General features: G+C 39.6%; 1 protein-coding gene across 2 annotated transcripts in view; it reads right to left on the reverse strand.

Annotated features, from left to right (window-relative positions):
* The window catches only part of lsm12 (LSM12 homolog), a 46,587-nt gene that overhangs the window by 18,848 nt on the left and 442 nt on the right, over positions 1-27,297 (reverse strand). For both annotated transcript variants that reach the window (XM_033035310.1, XM_033035309.1), the window contains exons 2-4: positions 17,530-17,663; positions 6,796-6,905; positions 1,685-1,811 (exon numbers count right to left, since the gene is read on the reverse strand). In XM_033035310.1, the coding sequence (XP_032891201.1) occupies positions 1,685-1,811; positions 6,796-6,905; positions 17,530-17,663 (371 nt within the window). The remainder of the gene's footprint in view (positions 1-1,684; positions 1,812-6,795; positions 6,906-17,529; positions 17,664-27,297) is intronic.

Below are 27,297 nucleotides of genomic sequence, written 5' to 3' on the forward strand. Positions count from 1 at the left end.
ATAGCGTGGGGGGGGTATAGCGTTGGGGGGGTATAGCGTTGGGGGGGGTATAGCGTTGGGGGGGGTATAGCGTTGGGGGGGGGTATAGCGTGGGGGGGTATAGCGTTGGGGGGGTATAGCGTTGGGGGGGTATAGCGTTGGGGGGGTATAGCGTGGGGGGGGGGGTATAGCATGGGGGGGGGTAATAGAGTGGGGGGTGAGAGAGTAGGGTCTAAGGGTCCAGGTCAGTGTGGCGCCATGGAGCCACAGCTCTTCACCGGTCACCCTCACGGGGGGGGGGGGGGGGGGGGGGGGGAGAAACCACTACACACCGACGCTGCCGCCAACTAGCTCCCCCCCCTCCATCTTACTCCACTCCCCACCCCGCACAACTTGCTTTTGCAACACATGAGCAGCGGCACGGTGGTGCAAAAGTGGAGTCGCTGCCTCACAGCGCCAGAGTCCTGGGTTCCATCCTGACTACGGGTGCTGTCTGTACGGAGTTTGTACCTGCGTGGGTTTTCTCCGGGTGCTCTGGTTTCCTCCCACACTGCACGTTTGCAGGTTAACTGAATTTGTCCCGAATGTGTGTAGGATGGTGCTGGTGCGTACGGGCGTCGCTTCGATGGGCCTAAGGGCCTGTTTCCGCGCTGTATCTCTAATGCTGCGATACCACAGAACCCGCTAAACAGCCCGCCGCACGGAACGTGTTAAGAGCTTGCTGCGGGCCGGATAAAACCTCGTGTCGGGCCGGATGTGGAGACCCCTGGTCTAGTTTGGAGTTTGGAGACCCCTGGTCTAGATACAAGTGAAGCAACGAAAACTGCAGATCAGGCCTTCATGCAAACACAATTCAGGTTAGACATTTATCCTCAGTCATTGGGCACTAATACAATGTCATTCAAAATAATGAATATAATGCACTTCTGCTGCATGTTTAGCACACGATGAGGTCGATGTCACATCAGAGGAAATGTTCAAAATGAACGAAGGGGATACATTTTTTTTGAATAATGTAAAGTCAAAATTTCAAGGACAGTTGATATTTTCCCAATATAAAATGAGTTTTGGTGAATACAAAGAAATTGGAGAAAAACTGTTGGTATCCAATCTGAAGAAGGGTCCTGAACCGAAACATCACCTGTCCATTTCTTTCCATCGATTCTGCCTAGCCTGATAAGATCCTTCAGCAGTTTATTTTATGCTCAAGTCCAGCATCTAGTCTCGAGTCTCTTGTGGCAAAATGTTCACTCTCACTCCCTTCTACCCATCACCCCAATGTCCATTTCATGTTGTCCAATGTACATGGCAGCTACCTTCTACTCAATTTTTCTCCAACTGACTGCAGAGCAGTGAAGATGATAGTGAAAGCTAAAAATAAAGCAGGTGATTTTCCAAGCACTACTGTCACAAAGTGGTAAAACTTTGTTTGCAAAACAATTCACATATAACGTTAGTGAAACATTGAAATACACTCAAACAGAAGGTTTCTTGCATTATCTTTTTTGTAAAGCTTTAAAAAAAAAAATCAAACTCGCTCTCTATTGGCAAAGCAATTTGTCACACAATGGATCCCTGACCTTAAGTAGCCATAGTGAGCTATATACCAACAAAAAAGATTGCACATTATTTGCTCGGCTACCTGCTTTCACGGTCAAATATAAGGCTAGAAAACAAAAAAGGGAGAAAATGTACATGTACTTACTATTTTGCGTACGTGACTTAATGCGCTTCCTTCTTTCCCTCTACAGTTCTCAACCTGGTAAGGTGGTACAATTACAACTTCTTCCATGACGATTATGCTCTTCTCTTGCCATTTACAGTCCTTGATGCTAAAAAAAAGGAGGCAATAATTAAGTGTGCTGGATCATGCATTAATCACAACCCAAATAATTTCAAACATCAACTGACAGTTGAAAATTTCTTCAATATCAAAGCAAAGCACAATAACCTTTTGTACTCGCATTTGTCAACAAGTCAAATTTGCAGAGTGGGAATACAAACTACCTTGGTGCTAGCCACCTTCATTGATGCGGAAACACTGGTCCAGGACAGCAGAATAATATTTTAAAAGTTGACGGGGGAAAAAAATGAATGTTTGCAAAATTGCCAGCAATTATATCAGAACTTTATTTGCCTGTGACAGAACATTTGATATTGTTCCATAATCACCCTGTGCACTCTTTCCCAAATGGTCATTTGCCTACACAAGACACCAGACAAAGCCATGATAAAACAATACAGCACATGAACAGATCCTTCGGCCCACAATGTCGGTGCCAAACAGATGCCAAGACATACGCTTATCTGCCTGCACACAATCCATATCCGTCCATTCCATATGCCTATCTAAAAGTTTCTTAAATGCCACTAATGTAATTATTTCTTATCATTTATTACCTCATAAGGAACCACTTGTTGTCTTTGGAGGAAATAGAAAATTCAAATATATATTGTTGTGCAGGCAAATGCAACAAGGTCTGTGCACAATGTAAATCCAAATAAAATCGGTGTAAATTAAGGAATAAAAATTGGCTCCCATAGTAGGAGTGCAGCCTACATGTCGCAATATGCCTTTTTTAATTCACTTACTTGAAAGACACGAACAATGAAACATTCACTCGGTGCTGCACTGTGGTGCCAACTTATTATATGTTCAAATTCCTGGAGTGTGCAACAATCTTGAAAACTTTTACACTGATCTTTTCCATTTTTGCCTCATTCTTCCATGTCCCTATTTCATCAAGGGGTGGAAGCAAAGTGTGGGCAAAAAGGAAAATCAAGGCCTGGTTCGATCATGAGGTACAAGCAATGATTATGCGACAGGAACACAGTGCTTTCATGAAGATCTATTGAAATGGTTAATCTAGTGAAATTTCTGGTAAAAGTGTTGTACAGTATGCCAGATGATCTTTACTGTATTTCCATTTTTTTTTTTAAATCTGTGGGGACAGTAGGCGTTTAAAAAAATTCCAAGAGTGGGGGTGGAATCTAATTTACTGTTGAAGAAAATGTTAACTGTTTTCCCCTATAAGATACTGAAAATGTGTAATTCCAAATAAGTGTCTATCAAATGGGTCATATATCATTATAATAGACCGTTATTGCTGATTGTCTACTATAACCAAGGAGGAATTATCATTGTATAAATAGAAACAAACAACTGCAGTTGTCGCCAAATACACAAAAGGACACAAAAGTGCTGGAGTGACTTAGCAGGTCAGCATCTCTGGAGACCGTAGATGGGTGACGTTACGGGTAGAGACCCTTCTTCAGATTCTCGGTCCTGAACTGGGTCTGGAATTCAAGCGAGTTGATGGCCCTGAACTGCAGGCAGCCGAGGGAGAGGCGAGGATCGGCGGAGTCATTGGTTGCGGCCCACAGGCGGCTGGAGTGCAGGTAAGGGTCAGCAGTGCAGCCTGGAAGCGGCCGAGGAAGCAGTGTGGGCCAGAGGTGGCGTGGACAGCCTGGCCTGGAAATGGCTGGGAAGGTGGTATGGGTCAGAGTCAGCAATGCGGCCTGGTGATGAAGGTCGGTAGATCTGTCCACTATAACCAAAATCTGTTAAGGAGGTCCATTGAAACAAGAGTTTATTGTATTCACACAATTCATGTCAGTGAGATGACTTCAAATGACCCTCAGGATAAAACTGATATTTTATTGCTGTCGGGTGATTAAGCTTAGAAAATTCCCATTATTTGTGACCAGCTAGACAGGGTATAAGTAGTCTTGGAATAGTATGCTATAGCTTAAAAAATTGAAATTGTGCAGAGATACCAGTTTTTTTGGGGTTTTTTTTAAAGAGAAAAAAACGAGGTACAAAGTATAAGCTTAAAAACAAATTTGAACACCAAAGCATTCCCCTGAGCAGTTTATCCAACAAGCAGCACACGTAGACCATGAATACTACCTCTTAAGAGCTCTAATTGGCAGCAGTACAAGGTTTCAATGGAGAGGGTGGAAAGAAAAGGGCATATTTCTGGTTCCAATCTCTATGCAGTAGGCCCTGCCTGACATGCACATGCATATCATTACAATTAGCTTCAAGTTCAGCTACAATGCATGTGGCTGTCAAGTGTCCTGCATAAATAAACAAATGGGCAAAGGGCCAAAAGAACAAGTTGTTCAAAAATGTACAATTTCAGAACAGCAGTAGAGTTGCTGCCTTACAGCACCAGAGACCCGGGTTACATTCTGACTACGGCTGCTGTCTGTAAGAGGTTTGTGTGTTCTCCCCGTGAGAACATGGGTTTTCCACGGGTGTTTCAGTTTCATCCTACACTCCAAAGACGTACAGGTTTGTGGGATAATTGGCTGCGGTACAAATTGTCCCTCATGTGGAGGATAGTGCTAATGTACAGGGAATCGCTCGTTGGTGCAAACTCAGTAGGCCGAAGGGCCTGTTTCCATGTTGTATCTCCAAACTAAATATTAGGACAGAGGAAAGATGGGGAGTAAAATTGAGAGGCGCTGAGAAAAACAGTGAGAGCGCCAGGAGCCGGAAGGCAAAGACAAAAACGACAAGGATAAAACAAATATGTTTTTTATTAAGAATGAATATCATGGACATGTTCATTAAACCTGCGTGGACCAAATGACGGGAGTTTTTGCAGACATCTTCAACCTCCCACTTCTCAGTTCAGAGGTCCCCAATGGCTTTAAAAGGACATCCATAATATTGGTAGACACAAATTGCTGGAATAACTCAGCGGGCCAGGCAGCATCTCTGGAGAGAAGGAATGGGTGATGTTTTAGGTCGAGACCCTTCTTCAGCAACATCCATAATATTGGTGTCCAAGAAGAGCAAGGAGATACGCCTCAATGACGACCGACCAGTGGGACACACACCCATTGAGAGGTTGGTTATGACACACATCATCTCCTACCTGAGCAAGAACCTGAACTCACCACAATTTGCCTACTGCCACAACAGATCAACAGCAGATGCAATCTTATTGGCTCTCCACTGGACCACTTGCACAATAAGCACATGCTCATCAGACTACTGTTCAACTACAACTCGGCGTTCAACAGCATCATCCCTCCAAATCTATCAAACTCAGGGAACTCGTTCTCTCTCAGTAAGAATTGGCAACAACATTTCCGCCTTGATGACCATCAGCACAGAAGCACAACATGGCTGTGCTCACCCCCCACCCCCCGCGTTCTATACCCCTAACTGTACAGCCAGACATAGCTCCAAAGGAATCTGTAAATTTAACATGATACCGCTGTTGTTGGATAAATAATGGATAACGATGAGTCAGTGTACAGGAGAGAGACGGAACATCTGATTAAAAGGTGCCAGAACAACCATCTTACTCTTAACATTAACAAGGATCCGAATGTTGACTTCAGGAAGGAAAATCAGAGGATCCATGAACCCATTTTCATTGACAGGTTGGTGGCGGAGAGAGTTCCCAAACGTGCATATCGCTGCCTTGGCTCGGCATGTCGAAGTAATCACAAAAAGCTCATCACGGAGACTCTGTGTGTCTACAAATACTCTATTGATCTTCTACAGTTATACATTAGTGAGCATACTGACTAGTTACATAACTTCATGGTGCAGTAACTCATAATGCCGGAAAGAAGGTAGCTGCAGAAAGTAATAGACATTGCTCAGTCCATCATGGTAATGACCTCCCAATCATCGAAAGGGATACTACAAGAGGCGTTGCCTTAAAAAGGCAGCTAATATACAAGACGTGCTCCACCCTGGCTACATTCTCATTTTGCTGCTACAACGGGAAGGTGGTACAGTAGCCCAAGAACTATGACCTCCAGATTCAAGAGTTTTTTCCCCAGCAACCATCAGACTCTTGAACCACATGGCATAACACAATTTCACCAATTATCTACTACAGACTTAGTTTTTGGTTGGACTACATACTTCAGTTTTGCACCATTATGGTCTGGTTACCTCATTACTGTTTATTAATTTATAGTATTATTGATTACAATATATATTGTACATACTGTATATTTATTTGTTGTGTGATAGCATCAATGGGCCTATAAAGCTGTAGCAAGAAAGAACATTATTTTTCTGCTTCCAGTACATATGACAATTAAATACTTCTGAACCTTGAAAAAAAAAACTACACCCTGGAGAGCAAAATAGCTGATATTACCACACCCGTAATAATAGGATTAATCAAGCATTCTTGTTGATAATCAGCCCTCAGGATCGGAATTAAACAAATTATTGCACATTCATAACTCTTAATATTATTCATTAATTACTTCATTCAATTCTACAGATTTAAAACAGATTTATTATCAGACAGAATAATGCAAAGGAACTATTATTTAAAAATATACTCATTTATACAATAATATTCTTCCAGCAGAACAGGCTAGGTTTCAACTTTTCTATCTTGTCTCAGCTTCAAGCAAATATTATCAACTTATTGATATAGATAATGGGTGACGATCTTACATCAAAACATAGAAATAATTTTAAATATATACTTTTTAACAGAATCAGTACGTGAAAGTCCATCCCTGGTTGGAACTACTCAATCTGCTCTCCAGTAACATCAATGCATTGTGCACTGCTTCCAAAATTCATGACATTAAGTTCAAAAAGGAAGATACGCTAACAGGTTCTGACACAACTATATAATGGTTAGCACTATACAACAGGGATGAATTTGGGCATGTATTTAATGATTTTACTTAAGGAGATTCCGAAAACCTTGTTTTCCCCATTTAAACAACTGCTATTTCATAGCACAACCTTTTAAATTCTTTGAAATGGAAACAATTGTCTAAATTATTTATGAAATATATCATTAATAAAACTGAACTTACGTCTTATGGATAGTCTGAAAAAGCTGCTGGCCTTCTGGAGAGACTCCAGCACTAATTGCATATGCTTGGCTTAATTTCTCTTCCTTCTCTGTCCGTGCCCGGTTGGCAAGCTAGGAATAAAATAACAATTTAAATCTGAGTTTTCTGCCACCACAAGCAAGTTGTCATCATGCTGCAAGCGATTGAAAAATTGCAAGTTATTGAAAATGTCATCACCAAGCTTTTATGGTAATTTTAAACATATCTTGTGCAGCTGTGTTATCAAAAATAACATTTTGTCATTTCTTCAAATAATATCAAGGTGGTCATTTAAAAAAAAAATCTTAGGTGGCGCTTGCAATTTGACTAAATGTGGAAGAATAAACTGACAATAAGATTGATACTTAGAGTAGACCATACTTAGAGCATCTCATATTCCATACAAGGTTACCAAATTAGAAAAGCAAGTTAACATAAACCTTGAGCTAAGGTATAGTTCCCATTCTGTCAATTGGAAACTAAAATGTTGTTAGAATGCTGTGGTAGTTGTGCCACAATTAGCAATTTGGTGTCAAGAGATGGGAGGTGTGGAAACATAGGAGAAGCCAAATGTTATCTACTATATGTACAGATCTAGATTTGGCTGCAATACCAAAAAACAAAATGAGCCTAGACAGCAAACTCTTATTAAAGTTGGTTAAATCTAAATCGACAAATGCAGTATCCGGTCCTACCATAACTGGTATAACTTTTTAAAAATGCAAGAAAGATCTGTTGTTATATTTGTTGGACTTAAAATGTGCAATACTCAGTAAGATTTGTTAGAATAATGAACCAGGAAGGAGAAGATTTAAAAGATATCCAAGTATTGCATCAGGGCAATGAAAATGAAAAAGTGCAAATTAAAACAAGACTTAATCCACACAGCATTTGATCTAGTTTACTCGAGACTTAGAAAACATAGCATAAAATTTCATTAGTATTTACGAATGTTTTGTCTATTAACTTGCAGTTAGGAAATTCAATTCTGCCAATTCAATTCATATACTTGCTCCATCAGGGCAAAACATGTTTGAAACCAGTTGTGGATTGGGCTTGATAGTTAGAGATGTAAAGGGCTGCAATAGTTTGCAGGTAGGGACAGTGGAGCTAGTCAAGTCAGTAATAAGGAATGATCCAGGGAACAGCTACACGAGAGGAATGGTTCTGAAAGAGAACCAGGGAAATAAATTTAGTGGGGAACTACCTTCTCTGAATTTCCAGCACGCCTGGAACCTGCTCAGCTGCGCCCCCTTTCAGCAGAAGTCATAACGCATTGAAAACAGAGAGAGAACAATGTGGGCTGAATTCCTAAACAACTGAATATCCCAAAAGGGCATCCAATGTGCCTTTTATTTTATTGGTTATTTCCATGTACATTTTGGATGATGTATTTGCTCGATGGACCAAAGACTGTGGATGAGGATGGGGGTGGGGGGGGGGGGGGAGTCAGGAAAACAGACCACAATTGAAATGGCAAATTCCTGATTTTTAACAAATTTTGAATTAAAAAACTTAAAAGTGTATAGTTCATCGAAATGTATCACCACAATCAAATTTTAAACATCTCATTGAGAGCTAGATTCTGAAGACGGATGAGCCAAAAAAAAAAATAGGTAGTTCAGAACTAACGTACATGAAATGGGTGGCGAGTATCAGCAAATGCTGTGGTTTGTGAAAAAAATCCTCCATGTAATAGCCAAAATTATATTTACTGTAAAAGCAGCAATATATTGTACATAGTTTGCAGGCATTTAATGGAATTAGTTTATACATTAGAAAAGATCTACATCCAGCCAGAGGCACACGCTTTGCATTGTCAATATGCAAATGAATTTCATGCTTATTTAAAAATATTTCTCGACTTTCTGGAAAATGTGGTCCAAGAACTGCGCAAAATGTCAATGCACTTTTAAAATTTATCCAGAGGACAGAAATAGGATGCATATTTTAAGGATAGTCTTTTCAAAAAAATGATAGGCATTAGCGAAAAGAACAGTGAACAAACCTATGGTTAAAAGTAAATATCCTGGAAAATCAGTGGAATGTGTCAAAGAGCTGAAAATAAATCACAATCGAGAATTCAGATGGAAGAGCAAAAGAGCAAGGAAGTAGCAGTGGGAACAGACATATCTGTCTGTGTATGAAGAATGATCTTGCGCAATAAATAACAGCTTGATGCAGTGACTCGGATGCTACTATTTCCTCCCAAGAGGCAATACACACCTGCAAGGTTGTAGGTTCAATTCCAAGTCAGATTTCCATTAAGGCAACAACAGAACCATACAGATGCCATGACTCCACAATATGAAACAGGTGAACCAACATGGACCTTGATTCTGCTTCCTATTCTACTATGCCTAACATAAATCGCATGCATACAAATATCAAGATCAAGTTCAACTGCATTGCCGATTACATTCAAATAACCTGCTGGCACATAACCGGCGTGGGGGGTTTACGTGAACAATGATTAATTACTAAATCATCCGCAGAATAATCTCAGAGTGCCATCAACATCAGGAAAAGAGGAAAATACTTTCTCTAATGACATAAATCACTGCATCGAGTTTGACAGAATACCAATAAAATAACATATCCATTGTGCCTAATTTGGTCAGTTGTGGGGCTTACTTGGCTCAGTAAACTGTCAGGCAAAATTCTTTGTTAAGTGAGTGGAGAAATAACAGCATCCCTCCTACCCCCCCAAAATAGTCTTGTAGCTGACCTTCTTGTTATCAGAGTGCATAGAACTTCAGAGGATTTATCCCATCGCAACAAGTACTGTTTTTTTAACATCTATAAAAGTAAATTAGATTTGAAGCACATATTGACAATAAGAATGTTGAGAGCACACAAGAGAAGACATAAAGGGACAGGAGACATAACACATGCAAGATTAAAAAAAATAAAATCAACAAGCCAGTGACATGACAAATTGGCATTATTGTTTATTTTTGTTCTCTTGGATAGGGCTGTAATTTAAACTAGCGAAGGCAATTATGACAATTACACTATTAAATTTAATAAGAAGGCTAACTTTAACCAAAATGTATCTAAAATTAATTATATACATCATCAAGGCTTGATTGAATATTAATACAAGTGTTAAGTTGTAGCACCGAGTGTTAGTTGGAAGCAGTAAGATTCAGAGCAATAGCACATGCCACAGAAAAGATTGTTATCCTTTTACACGCTTTCCTCAATTTGCTGGTGTAGACATTTCAGTGTTTGTTCGGGAAGCCTGATCCAGGAAGCCTCAACCCATCGATATTAAGGAAGGCAAATGCAATGTTGGTATTCCTTTCGAAATGCTTAGGCTTTAAAAGGCACTGGCCAGACCACATTTGGAATTTTGTGAGTAGTTGGGCTTCATATCTGAAGAAGGATGTGCTGGTGTTGGAGAGTCCATGGGAGGTTTACGTGAATGATCCAGGGGATGATTGGGTTAACCTATGAGAAGCATTTGAAGGTTCCAGGCCTGTACCCGCTGGAGTTTAGAAGGATGAGGGGTACATCTCGGATAATGAAAGGCCTAGATAGTGGATGTAGTAAGGATGTTTCTAGTTGTGGGAGAATCAAGAACCAGAGGGTATAGCTTCAGAATAAAAGAATGTACCTTTGGAATGGAGATGAAGAATTCATTTAGCCAGTGGGTGGTGAATCTGTGGAATTCATTGCCACAGACACTGTCATTGACGTCATCTAATTTGAAAACAGAGATTGATAAGTTCTTGATTAGCAAGGGATCAAAGGTTAGGGGCAGAAGGTAGGAGAATGGGGTTGAAAGGGAAAAATAGATCAGCCATGATTGAATTGAATTGATTTGATTAGATTTGATGGGCTGAATGGATATTTCTGCTCCTATGTCTTAAAACCTCTGGGCTGAATGGGGAGGGGGTCTCTGGAGAGAAGATGCTGCCTGTACCGTTGAGTTATTCCAGTACTTTATGTCTATCTTCTAATTTCTAATGATGCTGATCATTGACTGAATCTCTGATCATTGACTGAATCCAGAATCCAACTCCCCATTAGCCCAGTTTTAAGACATAGGAACAGAAATACCCAAGGCAAGTAAGGGAACAAGCATACAGTGGGTATTCCTTCGACTTAGTTTAAAAGATACAAGTCACCAGCTGCTGTATTGCAAGAAAGATTCATGGGAGAATAACACTAGCACCAAGATACAGAGGACATTTAAATGAACAAAGCAGAGGTAGAAAGAAATAGTTAGGATAAAACACATTCTTCTCAACCATGAATCCTAGAAGCTTTGTTGCTCAGATTTAAAATATCATCCACAGTTGGAAAAAGACTTCAGTGGGAAGGTGAGAATTTAATATAACAATATTAACAATTAGGATTGGGGTTCTTCTGAACAGTCAGAAGGACTCAATTTAAAATACAGGGTAATAATCGATGGATCTTTAGCTAAACGATGTACAAATTATCAGAGTCAAATATGTCCTTGTTAAATCCATAAATGAAAGGATGGATCTGTGACAGTGGCTTTGATCATGAGATAATGGTGTCAGGGGCAAGGGAAGGAGCAAGAGCTTGGGGTAGAAACCATTTATAACAAGGCTATATTCAAAGTTGTTGTGATTAAAACAGCTAGGTCTGCAGGAAAAGTTATAAATAAAAAGACAGCAAAGGGGTTAAATGGATTTATAAATGTTCAAGAATATATAGCCAAGTAGTATTCTGGATATTGGTCAGAAGAGTGCGACAGGGAGTTTAAACATTAATTGCAGTGAATTAAGTTAATGAATGAAATGCTTAACCTGATATTTGAATTCAAGTAGATTAATCTGAAAATAAATTTATGGAAAATATAACTGATGCCAATCAAACAGGAAAAATGAAAAGAGAAACCAGTTAAAGTTTCACATATATGACGCTTCATCAGAAAAGAGAATGATGTTTTTGATTTAGACCATGTGGTGAATGGGATTGAAAATTAAATATGCTACTGTTCTTGACATTTGGAAAGGACAGGAAAAAAAGTGTAGCCCCAATAACAAGTGAAGACATGCATCACAGTGATGAAAGATACACCTTAAGAACCTGACTTAATACCTGTAGAAGAATAATAAAGTGACAAAAACAAAATGTTACAAGTGGCTTGGTCAAATAACAGCAGCAAAGTTGTGCAGAGTACTATGAAGAAACTGATAGCAAAGAAAATATGCAAATTGTGTGGATTTAATCCACTATAGAGTAGGTGTCAACTGGTTAAAAGTAGCTTGGGGGATGAGTTCATAAAAACAATTTAGGACAATTTCTTGAAATGATAAATCATGGAATCTGGAACATCCTTCTTACACCTCATTCTTCTCGAGTCTATCGAATAAACCTAATTAATTCAATTTCTTATATTAAGAATCCTGCCATCCTCAGAATTAGTCTGGCAAGCCTTCACTAATTTTTTTCCAGTTAAAACATAGAAACAAGTCCTTAAACAAGACCAAAACTGCACACAATATTCAAACTGCAGTTTCACCATGGCACTGTATAAGTACTCCTGTATTCACATCTACTCTCTGGGAAGGCTAGGCTATCATTTACCATTTGATCACATGTAGATTTGCATGTTTACCTTCAGTAACTGGGATCCTGTAGCATTCACTGCTATTATGCATACTAGTCATATTTTCTAATATGTACGACTAATCACTGCTTGTCATACAGGAAATAAGTTTATTCCTACTCCGTTTCTAGTCAGCCAATCACTTCTCTATCCACATAGCACCTTGTCCACAACCAAATGTACGTTATGTTTTTCTCCCTAAGAACTGCAGATGGCGAAATCTTGAAAGACACAAGTGCTGCAGTAACTCACCAGGTCAGGTAGCACCTCTGGGTAACATGAATAGGTGATGTTCCAGGTCAGGATCCTTCATTAGATTACTTTAATTTTGCATGCTAATATCTTAAATGGAAAATTACCAAACTTTTTTTTTAAGCCCAAATCCGCCACTCTACCAGTTCTCCCTCGTCTATTTTGCTCATTGCAACCTCAAAAATTCAGACAGATTGAATCGACTTTAACATTGCCCAAACCTGTTACTCTTCTCTAAGTGCTATGCTATTACACATTTTGCAGTGAAACTCCAGCATTGTTCCCACCACTTACACCTGTTTAACTGGTCTAAGATTCCCCATTTTCCTTCTGCCTCCTTTTTTTAAATATTGGGAGAGGGTTACAGGAGTTACCCAATAACAATCATTACAAAGTTTTGCAGTCAAGAGAATAATGGAAATGGACCACCAATGAAACCCCCATTTCTAAGGCCACTTTCATTAATGCATTGGGATGCAGTCTGTCATTGGAGATTTGTCTTTTAGTCTCATTTTTCTTAATGCTGTTTTCCTACCGATACAAATTTCACCTGTTGCCATATTCTCCAACATTTGTTGAAGATTATTTGCATCCTTCTTTGTGAAGAGGGAATGAAAGTTTGAATTTAATTAGTCTGCCATTTCTTAATGTTCCCCTTTATTAATCCTCTCATTACACACTGCAAAAATGTATAGGTAGATGAATTCTCAAAAATGGTTTCTTCCACTATATTCACAAGTACATTTAAACCAATCCTATTTGCGAAAAACTGAAAACTGCTGGAGAGTCAACATCATTTCACTTCTGCTACATTTTCCACTCATTTCTGCAATACAAATGAATAATTATGAACACAACTCTAAACAAACAAAACAACTTAAGCCATCACTCGAGTTTACAGAAAGCCAAACCACACCACTGAAAGTTACTGACAAAGTAATCGTACAAACTCATCCAGGGAATATTTAGAAATTGGGCAGTCACAGTGGCGCAGCGGTAGAGTTGCTGCCTTACAGCGAATGCGGGTTCAATCCCCATTACGGGTGCTGTCTGTACATTCTCCCTGTGACCTGCGTGGGTTTTCTCCGAAATCTTCGGTTTCCTCCAAAATTCCAAAGACGTACAGGTTGTAGTTTAATTGGCTTGGTAAATGTAAAAACAAATAAATAATAATGTCCCTGGTGGGTGTAGGACAGTGTTAACGTGCAGAGATCGCTGGTCGGCGAGGACGCGGTGGGCCGAAGGGCCTGCTTCCGTGCTGTATCTCTACACTAAATATAAAAATGGAACAACATTCTCTCAAAGAGTGTGTGTTAATTTTTGAGAATTTAAATATATTTTTTCATGCTGTCTATGGAAACTGGGAGATGATACAAGAGAAATGCCCATGACAACACGCTCTTTGAAATCTTCAGATATGCAAATTCAAATCACGACAAAGCCCATCTCATCATGCAAAGAACACTGTTAATTCAGAGAAATCAATTCTACAGCTTTCTCTGTTGTACAATAGAAATGTTTATAAGACCTCTAAAAGCATAATCAACCAATGGTTAGGCCACCAAGCAAAACATCTCAGGAATTGCTACACTGAAAATGATTCTCAAAGATTTTTCTTAAAAAGGAATTACTACTTGTGGTTTAAATAGTGTGCCGTGTATCCCTATCATTATTCAAAAGATATATAATGAGAACGCACAATATGAAGTCAACATTTAACATTATGTTCAATAACAGAAAATTGACCATAATTAAATGTCACTGTCACATCTTTGAGATGGTGAGATTTCCAAACCTCACATCAGTTACGATTGGGGTGATTGAGGCTTTTTAAAGATATTGTCTTCACTGGCAAGTTCTCAGCCTCTGAAGTTTAATAATACATTTAATTTTTGCTTACAAGAATCTTTCAAGTAATGGCAACAGTAGCAAATGGATGAAAATGATCAAGTGACCTGACAAACAAAATCATGTGTTTTGCTCTTTCACTAAACCGTCACTTAAAGTCGATCAGGGTTCATGAATTTACTACACATTGTGAAATTCTTATTTTGCTTGATAAAGCTTCACATTAAACACAACACTTTACATTCAGGCGTCGTTCTTCTTGTACAGCCACCATAAGAATTAATTTCTAACCAAAGCTGTTCAAATATTTTTGCAAATTAGTTCCTCATCTATGCTGAGCTGATCCAAGAGAAAATAAATGAGAACAGAGACATTTTTTACAGTGTTTCAGTGATCTTTGCTGAAATGTGTATGTAGATGAAAAACTGAGATAAGGCAAGATGAATGTTTTGGAAACAGAAGAGATGTGCAAATTATGCATGAATGGGAATATATCAGCAAGAAAGAGATGAATGAGAATAACAGTCTTATTTATATTAAAAAATAGTAGTGGCTTTAAAAATGCACATCATAATACTTGTCTTTCTACTGAATATAATCATTTATAAAACTAACATCTAAATTATAGAAGGGTTAGAGAGAATAAACAAAAGAGCAATTTCTCGTAGTTAACATTTTCTGTATATTTACAGGAATTTGAAGTTTCAGTCACTCTACAAAGGAGACAAAACACAAAATATTAAAAAAAGGAAAATGGGATTCCAGCAGGTGTTCAACTAGAGCAGGTACTGAGAAAATAGGATAAAATAATTTTAAATTTCTAGAAGACTTTTGTGATTTTCAGACCTCAACATCATAAATTGTGCATCTATTTCAAGCCAGTTGCTGGACAATAATTACCAAAGTCACCTTATGGTAGAGAAACAAAAAGAATGATTTGATTCAGAAAGTAAAAGTGAAAGAATGCATTGCTCTGAAACTGGTGAAGATTCTGGAAATATAATGCAATAAATGATTGAGATCCACACCACTTCCTTCTCCCCCCAAAAAATTAAGATAGATCATGAGCTCAACTAAGATATTAAATGCAAACCATTTAATCCATGAAGTAATCCATGCCATGAATAAACAGGCAATCATTTGAAACTAAATTGCGAAATAAATGTCAAAACTTTCCATGAGACATTCTACAAATGTGTGCATATAAAACAAACGCAAAATATTCAGTTACTATCTGAAAAAAATTTGGCAAAACGACTAATTTTCAGTAGTTCCATTTATCCAGTAGATGTGTGACTCGTAACTCCCAGGATGGCCTAATTCAATTCAAGCGCTGTGCTAAATTAGAATTTCTTTACCATAAAGGAGTTATGGTAGAGCTCCAGCATTTTGTGTCTGCATCTACCATTAGGGCTCCAGCTCGGGATCAAAATTCAATAACTATTAATGCTGCAATTAACCATACATTGCGAAATGACACTGATATTTGATTCATGGAATCATCAGATAGGTTATAAGGAAATCTGCCAATTTTGGATTGAAACTTAAAAGTGCATGACTAGTAGTACAATAGACTGCAGTCATGTCAGGAAAATAAATGCTAGTGGTCAAATAGCATCAGCTTATGGATACTAGAACTGCAAAACTCATTACCAAGCCTGAAGAAAACTTAAATTTGTGAGCAGAGAAATGGCAGATGAATCAAGCAAGGGTGTGTTGCATTTTTGGATATCGAATACAAGGGGAAAATATACAATGGCATTAATGTACAGGTGAAGCGTGTGATAGAAATCCCCAAACCGTGAGAGAAGCCCAAAAACCTCCGTCCATTGGTCAAAGGATTGAGTATAAGAGCATGAAAATCATGAAGGGGCTTTATAGGAATTGGTTCGGCCACACATGAGTATTGCATGCAGTTCTGATCACCCCAATACAGGATGGATGTGGAGGCTTTGGAAAGGGTGCAGAAGAGGTTTACCACAATGAAGCATGGATCACAGAGCATTAGCTACAAGGAGAGGTTAGACAGAGGGATTGCTTTTCTCATTTGATTGTAGATTGCTCAGTTAATTCACAGATATAAATGCTTTATTAAACTTAAACATGAGGGAGATCAGATAGAAGTATACAAAATTATGAACAGGGAACACACCCGAAGAGGGAAGCCGCCGAGCCGGGTCCCTGCTCGCTTGATGGACCAAAGAGGGAGTTGGAATCAGACAGGACTGGTAAGCAGACCGGCTGCAGGAGGCAGTGCTGTGCACCACAACAGCAGAGTAGTCAACTGGAGGCTCTACAGCTTCCGCACCAAGAGGCTGAAAACGTGGACCGGGCAATGCACAGAGCAGTGGAGCAGCAGTGCAGATATCAACGGTCACACTAGGCTAGGCTGACCCTGCAGGACCACGGGATCTTTATGGCCAGGTTAAGAACTACACCTAGAACTGAGACTTGGAAATTGTGCCAAATCTGGCGACTCTGTATACTGTCTCAATGTACTACTACTATACACTTGTACTGTATCTGAGATGCTATCTAAGATGTATTTAAGTGCTTATGTATAGTGAAACATGTACTGGACTGTATACAAAAATGAATTTTACTGCAGAAATGTATATTTTGTTTATAGCAGGTACATTAATTGAATTGCTATCTAGAGAAGGTGCTTTTACTGCCTGCTTGGTAAAGAAACAGATCTAAGTGTATTAGGCCATCCTAGTCTTTTCAGTTCACATATCCATAGAATAAATAACTATTGGACATTGGTCCTTTTGTAATAATGCAAATTTAAAATCCGACTTCTTCGGTAAAAAAATACTTGCGTTGAATTTTATGCGCAAATTCATAATTTGTCCAATTGAAAAAATTGGTATTAATTTAACAATAATTTCAGTTTCAAATGGCTTCCTGGATTATTTTAAATGTATACAGGCAAAATCCTTATTCTTCCCTTGAGTACCATCAAAGAAAAACAAAATATATTCAAAAAATTCAACGTGTTATTATTTCTCAGTTAAGATTCTTACCTTGCTAACATTCAGTGAAGCTAAGGGTGGTGGAGTTTCTGTGCGATCATTAATTGTTTTAACATCCGAAACATAAGCTAAATTAATCAGTAGAACATCGTTATGGTTGGGCTTGCCACTAGAAGAGGGACATTCTGAGAAGAAATTAGTTAAGGAACACAATGAATTGATAGTAATTTCTATTGCAGATATTGTACCTCTGAAGAGATCATTCAGTTCAATAGATCCATGTTGAATCCCAGCAGAATAATCCCAATGGTACCCTTCCCCAGACCATTTTCCTGTAGCCCTGCAACATTTCCTCCCACATTAACTCCCCTTTAGCTCTTTGTCATTCCTCTACACAATGGAGTAATTTACAGTAATCAATTAATTTATATGGAGAATTTTGGGATCAGGTAAGATACTGGAGCACCTATCGGAAACCCACATGTTCACAGAGTGTGCAAATTTCATAGAGACAGAACCCCAAATCAGGATTACACCTCAATCCCTGGTGTTGAGGGATGGCCCACTTTGCCACCCTTTGCCCATTTCCAGATTTCAATAAATTGACAAAAGCATGCAATGAAATGTGCCGTTTTATAAGAAAACAGTTAATATTGTACAATAAAAGATTTTTGTTCAAATCCATTCACTACTTTTGCAATTGAAATTCACGATACGTCACTGGTTATCAACCTCGACAATCATACAAAATAGTTTTATGATTTGCTAGTTAGTTACATTCAACATAAATTAAAAGATTTGTATTGGGTTTTGCAGCACTGATGCTTGTGTAAAGTATAGTCTAAATAGTGAAAATTTAATTAGCAACTGAAATTAAAGATATTCAACATCCTGCATAGAAATTGTATTTTTGTTATTCAACATTTACGTTTAAATGTTAATTAAGTTTTCTTAACATATAGTTGATATTGAAATCCAGTTCATTATAAAACATAATATCTACATGAGATTTTATGGACTTAGTATCCTGCAGTAATTTAATTGTAAGTCACCCACAAAGACAGTATAGGAAACTTTGTATATGGACATCTCAGGCCAATTTGTAAACCATTTGTATTATTTTCATTACAGATTAGATGATCAGTCCTATGATGTAGTGGATACGTTCTGCAACTTTAGATATTAAACTTTCATATAGTGATTTATTGCTTAAAATCTGTAACATTTTGCCACGGGCACCAGTCTTCTCCAAGGACCACTCCGATCCCAGTCACTGGCGGACAGGCAAGGAGAAGCCAACGACAAACACCACAAACAGTGCCTCGCTGCCAGAGAGCACAGTACCCTGGGCAGAACCGAGGCCACAGTCAAAAGAGAAACACCCCTGTCTAATTAGCTGTTATTGGATCATCTCATCTGTAGCTCGGCAGCCCTACTCCTTATAAACCAAGGGAGTTCCAGCCAGGGAGGGAGAGGAAAAAAGGGAAAGAAGGTGGACAACTTCCTTCCAACTGCTCCTCTTTATGTAGGCTAGGAAGCAGACCGAACCACCAGGACAAGCCTGGGTCCGCCTGAGCCCCCTCGAGGCCAGAGTTAGCTGCTGGGACCAGCATGAGATTGCCTACGCCTTATTTCCGAGGCAAAGATTAAGTTGCCAGGGCTAGCCTGAGATCACCAGTACCTTCTCACAGTCGATGAAGGACTGTGTCTCCACGTGGACCTGGACCTTTGTGTCTGTACCGTCCTCCACTATAAATAAACCATATGATGCGAGTTTACCCTAACATGAGTGTGTCTGTTATTATCGACCTAGTATCATCGTCGACGCCACAGATCCCTGAAAATGTTCAATGAAATGTTCAGTGAAACTCCAAAGAAGTTCCTGGTCCTTGAACATATTTTAATCCATTCTTTGTGGTTGTTGACCATTCCTAATTATCCTCAAGATGATGGTGATAAATCCCACTTTGAATCACAGCAGTTTGAGTGCCAAGAATAGCCCGCAGTGGGATTAGATGGGGAGCTCGAGATTTTGACCAAGCAATGGAGGAGGAACGACATTTTTTCTATTTTGCGGTAGTAAGGCTTTTGGAGATGGTGATGCTCTCATTCTCTTATTGCCGTTTCCCTTCACAGCACTGTAGTCGAGATTGAAGGTTTGAAGTCACTGTGGAATAAAACCTAGCAAGTTGTTTCCAATACAATTGAATACAAAGCTTGACATGTTGCCCAGCAACAGTGAAGTGAATTCCCAGTGATAGATGAAAGGAAGAAAGTGGAGTTGATTCCAACCTGTTCCCGTCGAAAATATGTGCATGTAAACGTTTGATTTTTGTCCAATCCATATAGCCAAGATTGAAATGTTATCCATCATGCTAACATATAATACGTTGGTTTAAATCGAACCCTAATCCAACACATATACAAACTTTAATACTCAAAATAAAATCAAGAAAAACTGCACGCTAAAAGCCCAATTAAATTTGAGATATTAATTTTGCCCAGTCAAGGCAAGCTAAATAGGTATGTACCAAAGTCATTCCTCTGGAATCTTCTCTGCAATTCTATTAAAATATGGCTGATCTGTGCATTTACAGACTTGTTTTCTTTCACAATTCTGGCACCTATGTAAAGATACCGGTCAACCCAAAACATAATTTAAATAGCATCCAGAATATTTTGGCGAACGACATGGGGATTTTTTTTTTACTGGTTTTATAAAAACTAGATCCCAAAATCGATGAACATTATTGAGTCTGCATCTTCTCATTTCAGATATAACTTCAGTGAATAATTAACCTTGCTCGCTAAATATTCCCATCAGTTCACATAACCGAATAAGGATTATATTTTTAATCTTTGATAATATTTACATCGACGAAGCCAAGCGTAGATTTGGCAACCATTTGGCTGAACACTTGCACTCCACCTGCCAAAGTCTAAAGAAGGGTCTCGACCCGAAACATCACTCATTCCTTCTCTCCAGAGATGCTGCCCGTCTCGCTGAGTTATACCAGCATTTGCGTCTATCTTCTCTTTAAACCTGCATCTGCAGTTCCTTCCTAAACATTTTGTATGCTGAATCTCCCCGTTGCCAACCATTTAAATTCCCTTTCCCATACTGAACTCTCTCCTGGTCCTCCTCCATAGTGAGGCCACATGCAAGCTGGAGTAACAGCACCTATATTCCTCTAGGGTAACTTACAACCAAATGGTATGAACGTTAAATTCTCCAATTTTAGGTAAATAAACCACACCTCACTGCTCGCTTTCCTCCCCCACCCCTTCTTCCCCCTCTTTTCCCTGTGCCCCACCTGGATGCACACCTGTTTCTCCCTTCCACCTGTTCCCTTCCAGCTATATTCCTTAAATAAGCTTTACATTTCATGCCTCTTCTATCCTTATCTCATCTCACACCTTTTGGCTTTTCATCTCAGGCCTTTTCAATCAAACCCCCCGCCCCCCCATCCCCCCCAACCACGATCAATTTGAAGAAGGGCCCCAACCCAAAACGTTGCCTACCCACTTTAGCCAGAGATGCTGAGTAACTTATCCAAATTACTGGAGTAACTCAGCATCTTCGGAGAACATTGGTGTTTTGGGTGATGTGTGACGTTTCGGGTCAAGACCCTTCTTCAGACCAAATTCTTCAGGGCCCACACTAAAATTGAGGAATGTGTTCAGGAGCCCTTTATAGTTCAATATATCCATTATAAAATGCGAAACCACGCAATGTTGCAAATAGACAGTGCTTCATCTTTTCTAAAAGATTACACAAAGAAGTTGGAAGCACAAAAGGAGGAAGACTGACTGAACTTTATTGCCTTCCATCACAGTGATCACTGTGGTGGATTTTTATATTAAGTTCTATCGTTCTTTTAATTGCATTGTGTTCTTTTAATTGTATGGCTGCATGGTAACTCTAATATCATTGTATCTTAATTGGTGCATGTGACAATAAATGTGAATTTGAATTACACAAACTTTAGGATAGGTTCTAATAAGCCTCGTCTTCATGACAATTGCAAGAAATAAAAACCGTGAGCTGTTAATAGATAAGTTGAGAAGTATTCACAAAACGTCATCACAACTCCATTCCAAAATGCTGCCTGGATTAGAGGGTGTTAGCTACAAGAGGAGGTTTGTCAAATCTAGAGTATCAGAGGCTGAGGGGGAGATCCGATAGATGTATATAAAACTATGAGAGGCATAGATAGGTAGACAGTCAGAACCTTTTCCCCACGGAGAAATGTCAAAGACTGGAGAGCATGAGTCTAAAGTGAGAGGGCAACCATTTTTTTCAAATGGGTGGAGCTTTTTAAAAATATATACACAGAATGTGGATATATACACTGGAACACTCGCCCAGGGTGGTTGTGGAGGCAGAAACGATAATGGCATTTAGGAGGCTTTTTGATAAGCATATGCAGGGAATGGAGGGAAATGGATTCCATGCTACCAGAGGAGATTAGTTTAAACTGGCATCATGTTCAGCATGAATATTGAGCCGAAGGGCTTCCTGTGCGATATTTAAATTAATTAAATTTCTTTATTTATATAGCACATTTTTAGTCAACTTGCATTGACCCCAAAGTGCTTCACATAATTACATCCACATACACAGGCAAAGGTGGGTGAAGTGTCTTGCCCAAGGACACACACAGGCAAATGTGGGTGAAGTGTCTTGCCCAAGGACACAACGACAGTATGCACTGCAAGCGGGATTCGAACCAGCTACCTTCCGGTTGCCAGCCGAACACTTAGCCCATTGTGCCATCTGTCGTCCGATATTGTTCTTTGATGCTAGGTCTCTTGAAGACCATTAAGGTGGATAAGTCCCCAAGCACGGATTGGGTCTAACCCAGGTTATTAGGAGAGGCAAACAAGATTTCTGGGGCCTTGACAAAGATCTTTGTAGCTTCTCTAACTGCAGGCAGTCTCAGAGAACTTGAGAATACCAATGTTATTTTTCTTTGTGTAAGATGGGAATTAGGGGTAATCCAGAAAATTATAGGGTTACAGACAATGAAGGAGATTGTCAAATGATAAAGCAGCATATGGATCAGGTACAGATATGGGCAGAAAAAAATGGCAAATAGAGTTCAAACATGAGGTGGTGCATTTTAGGGGGTCAAATTTAAGGGGCTATTGTTAATGCCTGGACCCTTAATAGTTTGGGTGACACAGTCGCGCACCTGGTAGAGCTGCTGCCTCAGTGCCAGAGAACCGGGTTTGATCCTGACCCCGGGTGCTGTCAGTGTGGAGTTGCACATTCTTGCACATTCTATAAAGGGTGACTTCAATCTACATATAGATTGGGTGAATCAAATTGGCAGGGGTGCTGAGGAAGAGGATTTTTTGGAATGTATGCGGGATAGTTATCTAAATCAACATGTAGAGGAACCAACGAGAGAGCCGGCTATTTTAGACTGGGTATTGAGTAATGAGGAAGGGTTAGTTAACAGTCTTGTTGTACGTGCCCCCTTGGGCAAGAGTGGAGTGACCATAATATGGTTGAGTTCTTCATTAGGATGGAGAGTGACATTGTTAATTCAGAAACAATGGTTCTGAACTTAAAGAAAGGTAACTTTGAGGGTATGAGACGTGAATTGGCCAAGATTGACTGGCAATTAATTCTAAAAGGGTTGACGGTGGATATGCAATGGAAGACATTTAAAGACTGCATGGATGAACTACAAAAATTGTTCATCCCAGTTTGGCAAAAGAATAAATCAGGGAAGGTAGTGCATCCGTGGATAACAAGGGAAATCAGGGATAGTATCAAAGCGAAGGATGATGCGTACAAATTAGCCAGAAAAAGCAGCATACCGGAGGACTGGGAGAAATTCAGAGACCAGCAGAGGAGGACAAAGGGCTTAATTAGGAAAGGAAAAATAGATTATGAAAGAAAACTGGCAGGGAACATAAAAACTGACTGCAAAAGTTTTTATAGATATGTGAAAAGAAAGAGATTAGTTAAAACAAATGTAGGTCCCTTGCAGTCAGAAACGGGTGAGTTGATCATGGGGAACAAGGATATGGCGGACCAATTGAATAACTACTTTGGTTCCGTCTTTACTAAGGAAGACATAAATAATCTGCCGGAAATAGCAGGGGACCGCGGGTCAAAGGAGTTGGAGGAATTGAGTGAAATCCAGGTTAGTCGGGAAGTGGTGTTGGGTAAATTGAATGGATTAAAGGCCGATAAATGCCCAGGGCCAGATAGGCTGCATCCCAGAGTACTTAAGGAAGTAGCTCCAGAAATAGTGGATGCATTAGTAATAATCTTTCAAAACTCTTTAGATTCTGGAGTAGTTCCTGAGGATTGGCGGGTAGCAAACGTAACCCCACTTTTTAAGAAGGGAGGGAGAGAGAAAACGGGGAATTACAGACCAGTTAGTCTAACATCGGTAGTGGGGAAACTGCTAGAGTCAGTTATTAAAGATGGGATAGCAGCACATTTGGAAAGTGGTGAAATCATTGGACAAAGTCAGCATGGATTTACAAAAGGTAAATCATGTCTGACGAATCTTATAGAATTTTTCGAGGATGTAACTAGTAGCGTGGATAAGGGAGAACCAGTGGATGTGGTGTATCTGGACTTCCAGAAGGCTTTCGACAAGGTCCCACATAAGAGATTAGTTTACAAACTTAAAGCACACGGCATTGGGGGTTCAGTATTGATGTGGATAGAGAACTGGCTGGCAAACAGGAAGCAAAGAGTAGGAGTAAACGGGTCCTTTTCACAATGGCAGGCAGTGACTAGTGGGGTACCGCAAGGCTCAGTGCTGGGACCCCAGCTATTTACAATATATATTAATGATCTGGATGAGGGAATTGAAGGCAATATCTCCAAGTTTGCGGATGACACTAAGCTGGGGGGCAGTGTTAGCTGTGAGGAGGATGCTAGGAGACTGCAAGGTGACTTGGATAGGCTGGGTGAGTGGGCAAATGTTTGGCAGATGCAGTATAATGTGGATAAATGTGAGGTTATCCATTTTGGTGACAAAAACAGGAAAGCAGACTATTATCTAAATGGTGGCCGACTAGGAAAAGGGGAGATGCAGCGAGACCTGGGTGTCATGGTACACCAGTCATTGAAAGTGGGCATGCAGGTGCAGCAGGCAGTGAAGAAAGCGAATGGTATGTTAGCTTTCATAGCAAAAGGATTTGAGTATAGGAGCAGGGAGGTTCTACTGCAGTTGTCCAGGGTCTTGGTGAGACCACACCTGGAGTATTGCGTACAGTTTTGGTCTCCAAATCTGAGGAAGGACATTATTGCCATAGAGGGAGTGCAGAGAAGGTTCACCAGACTGATTCCTGGGATGTCAGGACTGTCTTATGAAGAAAGACTGGATAGACTTGGTTTATACTCTCTAGAATTTAGGAGATTGAGAGGGGATCTTATAGAAACTTACAAAATTCTTAAGGGGTTGGACAGGCTAGATGCAGGAAGATTGCTCCCGATGTTGGGGAAGTCCAGGACAAGGGGTCACAGCTTAAGGATAAGGGGGAAATCCTTTAAAACCGAGATGAGAAGAACTTTTTTCACACAGAGAGTGGTGAATCTCTGGAACTCCCTGCCACAGAGGGTAGTCGAGGCCAGTTCATTGGCTATATTTAATAGGGAGTTAGATGTGGCCCTTGTGGCTAAGGGGATCAGAGGGTATGGAGAGAAGGCAGGTACGGGATACTGAGTTGGATGATCAGCCATGATCATATTGAATGGCGGTGCAGGCTCGAAGGGCCGAATGGCCTACTCCTGCACCTAATTTCTATGTTCTATGTTTCTATGTAGCGAGTGGATGTGAAAGTGGGTTTCTATAAAACTAGTGTAAACGATGAATGATGGGCATGGACTTAGTGGGCCGAAGGACCTGTTTCCATGCTGTCTCAAAACTAAACTAAAGCATTGATGTATTTGGGGTCCAAGTCCATAGCTCCCAGAAAGTAGCAATACAAATAGATAAGAATGGTAAAAAAAGGTATAGAGAATGCATGCCTTCGTAGCTTGGGGCATTGAGAATAAGGGTCAGGAAGTCATCTTACAGCTTTATGAAACTTTAGTTTATATTTGGAGTATTGTGTGCAATTCTGGTCACCTTGTCACAGGAAAGATATGAAGGCTTTGAAGAGGGCGCAGAATTTTTCCAGAAAGATGTCTGGATTAGAGAATATTAGCTATCAAGGACAGGCGGGACCAATCTGGATAGTTTTCCCTGGAGCGTAGGCTGGGGGAAGTTTGCTAAAGTTATGAGAGGCATAGAGTTTGGATTGAAATTCAAACCTTTTCCCCAGGGTGGAAATATCAAATACTAGATTTAGTATTTTGGGCGTAGCTTTAAGATGAGGGGCAAAGTTTAAAGGAAATACAAGAGCCTTTTTTTTTAAACAACAGCTGTGGGTGCCAGAACACACTGCCACGGTGATGGTTGAAGCTAATACGACACTTGTGTTTAAAAGGCTTTTGGATTAGCACATGATAATACATGGAATAAAGAGATACGAAGCAAAGGAAGAAGGGATTAGTTAAATATGGCATAATGTTCCACATAGATATTGTGGGCCGAACGGCCTGATTATGTGCCATACGATTCTATGCTCTATACTCTTGGTCAAATATTACATTAAATTGAACTAAACCGTTCATAATTTCAATATTATTGCTACCCACACATCTGCCTCATTTCACTACAAAGACTACTTATTTTCTCTGCAATATCACCACCATGTGCCAAACCGTGCCTCATTAGCCAACATTCATGATGTTCCTGACATCTTCCCACCCTGATCATGGATTTGAGCATCAGCAGCTCAACTTAAAAATTCCTAACTCCAAGATCAATTCCCTGTATGGGTCACATATTTCAGACTACACTCCCCTTAATCGTCCAAACTTACAAGAAACACACATTTTTTTTAACCCTGGATATTTGTGAATTCCGTTCCGCAACATAATAAATAATTTCTGTTGTATCCTACCTAAAAGATCACCTTGCTTTCCTCCTATAAAAGTCCTCAAATTCTCTCTTTTACAAAGCTTTTGGTCAACTACAATTCTGCATTGCCTATTTTTTCCACATAAACTCAAATTGTCAGATTGAATGAATGCAAGTTATTATTTTGAAATTCTACGTAATTGTGTACTATTCATCCAGCTGCAAGTTAAACTGTAAATTTAAAACACCTATACTTCAATACCAGTAGTCATTGTATGTTAACATCAAGTGTAAACCTACGCATTTTTGGAAAATATTAAGTCCAATGTAATGTTTAAATTTGCATTTTAAATAATTTTACAAACCTGAAGCTACAGCTTTACTCAACTGAGCAAGAACTTACTCGCTGTAAAATATGGAAGATACTCTCCAAAAATACACATCACCTTCACACCAATCCACCTTTAACGAGTTTCAATACCTTTCAAGATTAAAACGATCATTCGCTTACTCTGCGACATTTGCGTTATGACTTATCCATTTGCCGGAATGTAATAGCAAACAGAAACCAAAACGGCGTACTCAAGCTTTAACCTATCCATGGTAACCACATTAGCAGTTTACCATCCTTATTCGGATGCAGCCTCACGCTGCCAAGACACCGTATGATCAAAGATTTAAAAAACATAGAATTTAGGGATTAATATCTGCCGTCGCGTAACAGTTGTTAGATTACAGTGCCACATAAAGGATTTTTCATACAATGAGCAACCAACAGGGCCATGATGCAACCAAGGAACTGCCAAATAGTGGCTACTCAATCTCACCTTGTGCCAGATAGCGCACTGACAACTGTAAAATGAAAGACTACATTCAGGTT

The sequence above is a fragment of the Amblyraja radiata genome, chromosome 16 (genome assembly GCF_010909765.2).
Source record: "Amblyraja radiata isolate CabotCenter1 chromosome 16, sAmbRad1.1.pri, whole genome shotgun sequence".
NCBI lineage: Eukaryota > Metazoa > Chordata > Chondrichthyes > Rajiformes > Rajidae > Amblyraja > Amblyraja radiata.